We start from the raw sequence: 9,136 nt of genomic DNA, 5'->3' as shown, positions 1-9,136 counted from the left end.
CAGGCCCTGGGAACTTGTGAAGCAGAGCTGGGCTCCCTTCCAGCATCTCCAGGATGCTGTGGGATCTTCTGAGGCCACTGCATGCACTGGGTCACTTCTTCTGGGACCTTGCTCCAGGGCTGCAACTCTCCTGCAGTGTCACCATGACACTGCTGCTCTCTGCTTTCCAGGTTCCATTTTCAGATCCAGTCTTCCCCTCCTGTTCCCAGGGACATCCCGGGAGTGCTTCAGAGCTGCCATCCTGGGGCAGCTCCTGCCCAGCGTGGGCAGGCACAAGGTCTCTCCAGCTGCTCCTCTCCCCTCCCCAGTGCCACTGTTTTCTGCAGCCTCCTCATCCTTGCCCAGCACAGCCCTCCTGGCACAGTTGGACACAGCCCTTGTTCTACCCCCTCCTCAGGCCCCTGCCCAACCCCCTCAGCTCCAGCCTGATGGCCACAAACCTTCAGGGCAGGGAGGCACCGGGCAAAATGCTGAGCAAACCTTTCAGCTGCACTCAAATCCAGTTGGAGGGGTTGGCCTCGAGGAAGAAATCAATTCTCATTTTCCAGAACCAGCAGGACAACCTGTGTTGTGTCCTGGGCACTCCTCTGCAAGTGTGGGCTATGGAAAAGGTTTTGGTGTCAGGGCTATTGAGCAGGCTGGGCAGTGTCACTGGGAGACCTCTCCCAAACCCTTGGAAAGGCCAGAGCCATCCCAGAGCTTCCTGGGGCCTTGGCAAAGGCAGACCTGGAAGCAGTCTGCAAACAGGGCAGCAAGGAGGGTTGGCAGAGTTCCACACTGCTCAGGCTCAGCAGGGAAGGGGAGAGGGCAAGTCCTCCTGCAGCCATTGCCAGGCATGGGAAGGACAAGGCAGGGATTGCAGAACCCCTGTGGGAGGGAATAGAAGGGGATGTTTTGTGCCCAGACTTTATCAAGGCCCTTGACATGGTTTCCTGTGGTCTCCTTATGGCCAGACTGGTGAGAGCTGGACTGAAGAGGTGGAAGATGTGGTGGGTGGGAAGTTGGCTGAATGAAGAGTGTCCAATAAAATCCATGGTACAAAGTCCTCTTGGCAGCAACTTCCTGGTGAAATCCCTCAGTGACCATCTCTTGAACACCACTAGAGAACATCTTTATTATCTCTCTGTACAATGGGACAAAATGGGTTTTCAAGTCCTTTGTGAATGATGCCAAATTTCAGAGAGCCCTTGAGCAATGTGTCCTGGTTTAAAGACATTTATTGAGATTTATTGACATTTATTCCCCACCAGTACAAGGAGACAAGATACAAAGAGGTATAAGTGAAAAAAATAACAGTTTACTGTTGGGGAAGAAGAAAACGACTGGCAGAAATACCAGGCTTGGAGACAGATCTATAACCCCTGAGATGACTAATCTACACCGGAATGGACACTAATACACTGGAAAAGACGTTTATTTACCGGACGTGACTACCATTGGACTGACAGTTTTTCCCCAGTTTTCCCCAGTTTATTGTTGTACTGTTCTAGTGTTGTATGTACCCCAGCTTGTTGTTTTAAAAATCGTATCCTCCATATTGTCTCCTTCTTCCCTCACAGTTTTCCCGCCCAAACCTGTTGTTCTGCCCTGTTTTCCCGCTCCTCTGCCTGCTATTGGCTGCTGTTTGGTGCAGTGCAGAGGTAGCTCCTATTGGCCCATTCTCCTAGTGACACCCAGACTCCGCCCATCTCTACCCTGTTGCCCTATCCCAAGAGCCCCTGAGTTGTCAATCCTTTACTCCTCCCCTATCCTGAGTCCAGCCCCTCTTCCAACCCTCTGTAAGTCCCTGCTTGTCCTAATAAAGTTGGCATTGCTTCACGAGACCTCAACTGTGTCAAGACCCTGATTTGCAGTGCCCGGTCCCATTTTCCTTTCCCCCGCGGGCCGTGGCAGTTCACTGATGAGAAATAGAGCAGCAAAACCAGCAATACCAACAGAACAGTTCAAAGAACAGCAGAGAGAGAAATTGCTTCCTCTCTGCCCCCCTGCCCCAACTCCCTTTTGTAAACAGATCAAAACAGGGATCAACACGTGCCTGCCTTCCCCCTTTTCCCCCCGAATGAACAAAGAACAAAATACAAAGCAAGGAAAGAGGGGGCAAAGCCAAATCTGGGCAAATCTCTGGTCTGAGATCAGTGGTGCTGCCCAAGAAGACGCTGACTCCAGAGGTGTCCAAGCGGGGCAGAGCCGGCGACACCGGTCCCTGCGGCGGCGGGGGGGAGGCAGCGGCTCTGCTTGATTCCATGGAGTTCTGGGGAGGCACAGGGGGTGCCATGAGACTCTTCAGAGTCACTATGGCCCCTTGGTTCCATGAGATTCCACAGTGTCCCTGCATTCCTTTGGTCCATGAGGCCCTGCAGTGTCACGGTGCCACTTGATTCCGTGACATTACAAAGAATCAGAACGGCCCCTTGATTTAAGGCCAACTGCACATGGGGCTGCCTTGGGGGGAGTGTTGCGCCATCATGGTCCCAGCTGCCCTCAGGACGCTCCCAGTCAGTCCCAGTATGACCCCAGCCGCCTTCACTGTGGGCCCAGTTGCTCCCAATAGGATCCCAGTTGTGCCCAGCATGGTCCCAGTTGCTCCCAATGGCTCCCAGTGGGATCTTAGTAGCTCCCAGTTGCCCCAAGCGTAGAACCACTTGCTGCCAGTATGATCCTAGTCTGATCCCAGTATGATCCCAGTACATATGATCCCGCTGGATCCAGTCTGGGTCTCGGTGTATCCCGGTGTCCCCCCTGTCCCCCCACCCCGGTGTCCCCCCCTTTTCTCTCCCCACAGAGCTCCTGAGCCGGCGGCGGCCGCAGCCCCTCCCCAGAGCCTCGGGCCCAGCCTGGACCCCCCCCATCCCCGTGAGGATTTTGGGGGGTCGTGTGTCCCCCCCTCCCCTGCTGTCACTCTACCTCCACCTGGCTGCTTCCAGTGATCCCAGTAAAGCTTCCCAGTTCTCCCCAGTCCTGGTTATTGGGGGCAGTGGGGGAGGGGCTTGGAGGGTCTCTGTGAGGTGGAGCCGAGTTTGGGGGGGGCAGAACCGACGCCGGGATGGATCGGGAATGGGGACCCCCCTGTGTCCCCCCTGTGTCAACCCGCTCTGGGGGGGCTTTGGGAGGGCACCTGCCCCTCAATAAAGCACCCAGCTCACCCCAAAACGTGCTGGGAACTTCCCCAAAACCTCCCCAGAGCTCCCCAAGGACCCCCAAACACACTCAGAGCCCACCCAGGACCCCCCCCAACCCCTTTTCTGGGGGGACTTCTCTGGGCACTGGTGGTGCTGGGAGCCCCCCCGGCTGCGGGCGAGGAGCTCTCGGGTGAGTGGGGGGTGGGAAGGGGGCAGTTGGTGGGAAAAGGGGGGTCAGAGGGGATAAAGGGGTGGTGGGACCCCAAACTGAGTGGGACCCCCCAAAAGTGGAGGGTGAAGAGCACTGAGGTTTGGGGGTGATGAGAAATGGGTGGGAGAGGTCAGAAGAGTGGGGAAAGTGGAGGGTGGAACCCCCAAACTGATCATGAGGGGGCTGAGGAGTCTCCAGATGCCAATGCAGTTCTCAAAGCACAGCCTGGAACGGAGGAACTCGCAGCACAGGTTGACGAGAGGCTGGAGAGAGGGAGAACCTGGAAAGGGGGAATGTCTGGGAATGTGGCACCTCGAAGGCAAGAATCAGAGAATTTGGAGATGGATGGAACCATCAGGGGGTTCAGGCCAAATCTCTTCCTGCAGGTGGGGCACTGGTAGAGCTTCACTTACCGGTGGGTCTCTTGGTGTCTCCTCAAGTTAGAGTTCTGGGTGAAGCTCTTCCCACACTCCCCACACTTGTAGGGCCTCTCCCCAGTGTGGATTCGCCGGTGGGTGATGAGGGGAAAGCCAGACACAAGTCTAGCAAGGAAAAGCCAAACTCCCCCCAGAGCCCGAAAAGTCTCCGGCATCACTCCCCAAAAACACCCCGACGTTGACCTGAGCCAATGAAAAGCCAACTGCAGAGTGACTCAACCCTCGAGAGACCTGCCAGGTGAGCAGCAACCCTCTGCCAGTGCCTCCATGGGATGGCGAGTGCACAGCCCTCCTCCTTGTCTCGTTTGCCCCTTAGCAATGTCTGAAGCTTCCCTTTTAACTGCCAGGCTGAGAAGGTTCCGGTGGATCGTTCCTGCCCACGCTGAGGTGGAACTGAAGATCCGCTTCAGCCCCACAGTGCCAGGGCAGTTTGACCAGCTGAGGAACTTTGAGATCCTGGGGTCAAAGCGCCTGTACCAGTTGCCCTGCAGTGCCACTGCCCTGTACCCCAGCATCAGCCAGAACCCACGGTAAGGCTGGGCCACAGGAGCATCCCACACTGCACCCCCGACCTGGGAGCCAGGGCTGCCCCTTGTGACCTTCTGGCTGGGGCAGATGGTGCTGCCTGAGTCACCCAGCATCCCTTCCTCTGCTGGGAGCTGGGAGGCTGAACTGGTACCTCAGCCACCGAGAAGGGTGATGGCTTTCTGACTAGATTTCCTACTTGCAGCATCTCAGAGCTCCTCATTCCCCATTGTCTCTGCCCAGGCTGGTGTTTCCTCGCGGGAGGAAGAGCAAGGAGAAGGAGGACATCATCTCCAAGGAATATGTCATGAGCACAAAGCAGTTCCACTTTGGACCGCTGCTTTGTGGCGAGTCAGGAGAGTGGTATGTGCTCCCTGCTCCCAAGTGAGCATCCCTGTGTGCTGCCTGTACACACTGAGATGTCAGGAGGGGATCTCCAGGACCTTGTGCTCTCCTGGACACACTTGCAGACACACTGTCCCAGTGGCACAATGCAGGGCAGTCCCGGGCAGAGACCTGGCAGACACATGGGCTTGAGGGAGCACAGATGTGTGAGTGTGAGCAGATAACAGGCAAATGAGCCTTGGAGGAGCTGCTTTGCCAGCCTGGTGGGTGCCCTGGTGTCCAGAGCCACCAGAGCTGCTGCTGCCAGCCCGAGGGTGACTTGGGGCAACCTGTGTCCCCTCCACATCTCAGCTCCACCCCTTAGGAAATGAACTTTATGGTGCTTTTTCAAGTGCTTTGAGCTCGACAGGTAGACAAACAAGCAAGTATTCTCTAGATGGTTTTGTAAACCTTTCATTAATCTCTAATAGTAGTGAGATTTTGTGATTTGACCTGCCAATATGTGTGAGTCAGAGGGGAACCTACAGCAGGAATTATGTTTTCCTGAGATTCCATTGCATCCACAGTGCTGGAAAAAGTCTGCCTAAAAGTGTTGTCATTGTAGCTGCTGGCATATTTCTGTTTTTAATGTCACTCTTCTTTTTATTTTTTTAATAACATTTGAAGTTAAGTTCTTGTCTCCATGGGAGCTCTGGAAGGTCAGGCTGATGGATGGTCTGGGATTTCTGTTTGCCTCTTTAGCCCTTTCACTCCAAATTCAGTTGCACACATCAGGAAGGGTCATTTGTTATCTTTCACATTCCCCTTGGGAACTGATGCTTTTGATTTCTTTCCCTCAGACTTTTGAGCTAACCCATGGTAGTCTGACGACTTTTCTAAAAGAGATAAGCAAAACTCTTTTGCAAACATCTTTTCCAAAGCCTTTCTCTATCCTCTGCAGGGAAGGCACCCCAAGAAAGAAGGGGGAAGAACCCTTGTGCCTGGTGTATTGTTGTTTTTCCAGGCACTTTTGAATTTAAATTGTGTGAAACACTCTTGAAATGGCCTGTGCATCGTCACGCTTCTGGGGTGCAGGCACCAGGTATAGGGGCAGGCATCAAAGCCAGGCAAGGATGAGCACACAGACCGTGCCTCGTGCCCCTGACAGGGATCCTTTTTCTTCCCCTGCTTGTTAGACCATGGCCTTCCAGTGCCACCTCCTGCTGCCGGCACACGGTGCTTTCCTCGGTGTGTGGTGAGGGCAACAGTCTCCTCTGCAGCCTTTTCCCCTTCTCTGGACAGGTACAAGGCACAGAACTGCCCCGGCAACAGCGAAAAGTTACCCATCCTCAACGACTCCCCCATGGAGGCAGAGGTGCATTTCTCCTTTGAGAACGACAGCAAAGGAGAGACGTTCCTTTTGGACCCTCCCAGCATGAGGCTGCAGCCCAAAGAGAAGAAGGTAGGAGGTGAGCAGGTAGGGCAGGACCGCAGAAGTGCCGTTCCTCCTGCTCACAGAGGGCTCTTTGTATTTCTGTTTGTGGGGACGGGTTCAGAAGCTGAGTGTTTGGGCGTACCCGACTTCTGCTGGCCTCCTGGGAGACAGTCTCGTCTGCTGGATCAAGGACAACCCGGAGCCAGCGGTCTTCCGACTGTGCTGCCAAGGGGTGCACGTGAAGCCGGGGGTCAGTCCCCAGGAGCTGCATTTCAACAAGCTGCTTCTGCACAGGTCAGTCATCCCACGGCTGAGGGCACTCCAAGGCTCGTGACAAAGAGAAGAGGTTTGACTCTGGTTCCAGAGGCTCAGATGGAGCTGCTTTGAGCCGCATTCAGTGGCCAGGCTGGTGTGACCACCCAGCACTGACGCTGAGTGTCTTCCTGTCTCTGCAGGACTGACACCCAGACACTGGTCCTGAGAAACGACAGCCCACTGCCCATGGCATGGCATCTCAGTGGGCTGGACGACCTTGGAGATGACTTCTCTGCATCGCAAGGCAGGGGCATTGTTGGGCCCCGCACAGACTTTGAGGTGAAGCTGGATTTCAAGGCCGAGAAGATTGGCATCACAAATAAGATGATCTGACTAGAGGTGAGAGGGGCTTGGGCCTTCCTGGCAGAGCAGGGCAGAGCAAGCAGCCGTGTGCTCTTAGGGACAGAGTCAGGGAGAGCTGCACCTGACAGACACGGGGGTGCTGTGGCCCCAACTTCTGCCTCTGTGCTGGGTTGGCCGGGTGCCCAGGCTCTGCATCCAGAGCCTGTAGCACAGCCACCTTGCTGCTGTGCAGGCTTGAAAAGGCAGTTGTTTGGTTGTACAGACCAGCATTCCCTCTGCACCCTTTCTGGGATTTTGTTCCCTGTGGTTTAGAGGCTGCATTTCAGCAAACATGCGAGGTGATTGACGAGGAGGGCGCTAATTGTCAATGCCACCTGCTCTGGGAAACCTCGCATTTCTTGTGGTTGTGTTTACAGCCCTGGCCCTCTCAAGGGTGCTTTAGCAGCACCATTCCCTGCTGTGGGAGTGTGGAATTGGGCTGATAAGGTTTCCTACTGCAGCGGAATCCCGCCGGGGCAGCCTGTGAGATGAACAGGTTAAGAAAACTTGGGAGTCCACAAACACTTGTCAAGCCAGAGAGGCCATGGGGGAAGCAGCTGGCAGAGACAAGGACTTAGAGGCTGTCTTCCAAAAGAATGGTCTAAGCAGTGTTTGTTTCTTGCTGCCTCAGGTTTCAGATACAGAAAACATCCTGGGCATTGTTCAGGCTGAAACCATCAAAGTCTCTGTGGAGGTCTACGATGTTAATCTGAGCATCAACATGCCTGAAGGTCAGTGGATGCCTCCCAGACAACACAGTCCGGGTGCATTTTACTACCTTGGCAGGTGGGCAACCAAAGCCCTTGGGAGGGGATGGCATAGCAGGCAAGGGTGGCACAGATCCATAAAGCACAGACCTTGCAAGCTGCGTGAAGTAAAGCACTGTCAGGGCACCAAGAGCCTTGAGTCTCTCCCTTCTGAACTTGGAAATGTGCAGCTTCATGTGCAGATTGCATTTGGTGCTTTGAAACAACAGTCATCTGAACAGGCAGTTGGCTCAGCAGAGCACATAAAGTAGCTGGATTTGTGCTTGGAAGCAAGGAAATGGAAACCAAGCTCCTTGGCTTCTACCCTGCAGATACTGGAGTGAGAAGAGAAAGGACAGCCAAGTAGCTAGAGAACACTTCTGAGAAGGGACACTTGCAGAAGAGGGTTTTGTGCCATCCAAGAACTCCAACTGTGTAGCTTGTGAGCTGGTGTGCTCTGCAGCAGCTCACAAATATTCACCATTTCTTACCTCGCTCTGCGGGTTTTCTGCAGGTCCAGATGGCAGCTTGGAATTTGGAACCATTAATGTCCTGGATAATAAGCAGCAAGTCCTGAGTCTGCAGAACAAAGGCTTGTATGACATTGAGTACAGGTGAGTCCAGCGGCCTGGTGCTGAGCTTTTCCTCAGGCTCCCAGGCCTGCGTTCTCCCTCTGTCCATGGCTAGAACCTGTTCCCGTGCTGCTCCCTTTTCTTTTTTTTCTGGTCCTGTGCAAAGTGCTGGCTGTGCTGGTGGCACCTGTGCTTTCCCTTTCTCCACAGTTTCAAGCTGACCACTGGAAGTGCCAAGAGGGGCGACTTGGAATCTCCCTTCACTGTCCGGCCGCAGGGGGCTGTGCTGAAAGCCTCCCGGCCACCTGTGAAAGTTGAGGTCCTCTTCCACCCCACGACTGAAATGTTTCTCGAGAGCAAACCCATCCTGCTCTGCCAGGTGAGCTGCCTGGGCCCGGCTGTGTTAGCACAGTGTGTCTTGGGAGCATAAGCAGGAGAGGTGTCTTGTGCAAAGCAGGCTTTAGCTGGGGCATCCTCTCTCCTACACACACAAACAGAGACTTCCAAAACCATTTGGGAGGCTTCATAAGAGAGCTGGAAATCTGGCTCTGGAAGAGGCCTTTAAATAGGGAGGGTGAGCTGCTGGAGGCCTGGGCTGGGGTCAGGGGACAGGGGTAGAGGCTGGCCTCTCTGCTGTGTTTACCAGCCCCTCCTCTGGTTGCAGGTCATTGATCTCAAATCGGGTCAAGGAGGCGAGACCGTTGCCACCATCCCAGTGAGGGTGTCGGCGAGAGCTGTGTACAGCAAGGACAGCATCGAGCCTGCCTCGCCCATCGACTTTGGTGCCATGGTTAAGGGCACCAAGAAGAGACAGGTCTTAATTGTGGAGAACAAAGGCACCCTCAGCTTCAAATTCCTCATCCACCGAGCACCTCCGCTGCAAAGGTAAGAGAAGACCTGCCCCAGCCGTTCTGTCTGAGGAGGCACCACCACACAGCTGGTGTGTGACAGGCAGCCAGACCTGGGTTATTGTCCATTTGGGTCACTGGCTTGGGAAGAGGGAGGAAAACAACACCTCAGTATCCCCATGTGTGGGACAAAGCTGGTGACAGAGCTGCTCTGTCCATGAGCTGCAGCAATGGGTGCTGCAGGCAGCTCCCCGGGGGCCAT

The 9,136-nt window shown here is 54.8% G+C and overlaps 2 protein-coding genes across 4 annotated transcripts; both read left to right on the top strand.

The window, feature by feature from the left end:
• Positions 1 to 3,722: 3,722 nt before the first annotated feature.
• LOC113983738 (hydrocephalus-inducing protein-like) lies at positions 3,723 to 6,462 on the top strand. 3 transcript variants are annotated; one of them, XM_039391252.1, is made up of 5 exons: positions 3,723 to 4,005; positions 4,115 to 4,297; positions 4,536 to 4,655; positions 5,919 to 6,078; positions 6,173 to 6,462. In XM_039391252.1, exons 1-5 carry the CDS (start codon positions 3,959 to 3,961, stop codon positions 6,383 to 6,385), a joined length of 723 nt encoding a protein of 240 aa, XP_039247186.1. In that variant the 5' UTR covers positions 3,723 to 3,958; the 3' UTR covers positions 6,386 to 6,462. The 3 variants fall into 3 exon arrangements, with proteins under 3 accessions (XP_039247186.1, XP_039247185.1, XP_039247187.1); XM_039391251.1 differs by lacking the exon at positions 3,723 to 4,005 and having other exon boundaries at positions 4,019 to 4,297; XM_039391253.1 differs by lacking the exons at positions 3,723 to 4,005; positions 4,536 to 4,655 and having other exon boundaries at positions 4,019 to 4,297.
• Positions 6,463 to 6,551: 89 nt separating this feature from the next.
• Positions 6,552 to 8,911, top strand: LOC120325292 (hydrocephalus-inducing protein homolog; the record flags this gene model as incomplete). The annotated part of the gene is made up of 5 exons (XM_039391250.1): positions 6,552 to 6,645; positions 7,340 to 7,439; positions 7,969 to 8,068; positions 8,237 to 8,405; positions 8,691 to 8,911. Coding segments are annotated over exons 1-5 (683 nt in total), but the record flags the coding sequence as incomplete, so codon positions are not given.
• Between the last annotated feature and the right edge of the window lie 225 nt (positions 8,912 to 9,136).

Source organism: Pipra filicauda, unplaced genomic scaffold (assembly GCF_003945595.2).
Source record: "Pipra filicauda isolate LSUMZ 115617 unplaced genomic scaffold, ASM394559v2 scaffold921_size80087_pilon, whole genome shotgun sequence".
Classification (NCBI taxonomy): Eukaryota; Metazoa; Chordata; class Aves; order Passeriformes; family Pipridae; genus Pipra; species Pipra filicauda.
Note: the sequence above shows the minus strand (reverse complement) of the source record. Positions and strands in the feature narration are given on the sequence as shown.

Excerpts from the sequence above, each read along its gene's own strand:
- LOC113983738 (XM_039391251.1), top strand. The coding sequence starts at position 4,035 with ATGGGATGGCGAGTGCACAGCCCTCCTCCTTGTCTCGTTTGCCCCTTA. Across the intron at positions 4,298-4,535 it reads AGCATCAGCCAGAACCCACG|GCTGGTGTTTCCTCGCGGGA; the intron begins GTAAGGCTGGGC and ends GTCTCTGCCCAG. Across the intron at positions 4,656-5,918 it reads TGTGGCGAGTCAGGAGAGTG|GTACAAGGCACAGAACTGCC; the intron begins GTATGTGCTCCC and ends TTCTCTGGACAG.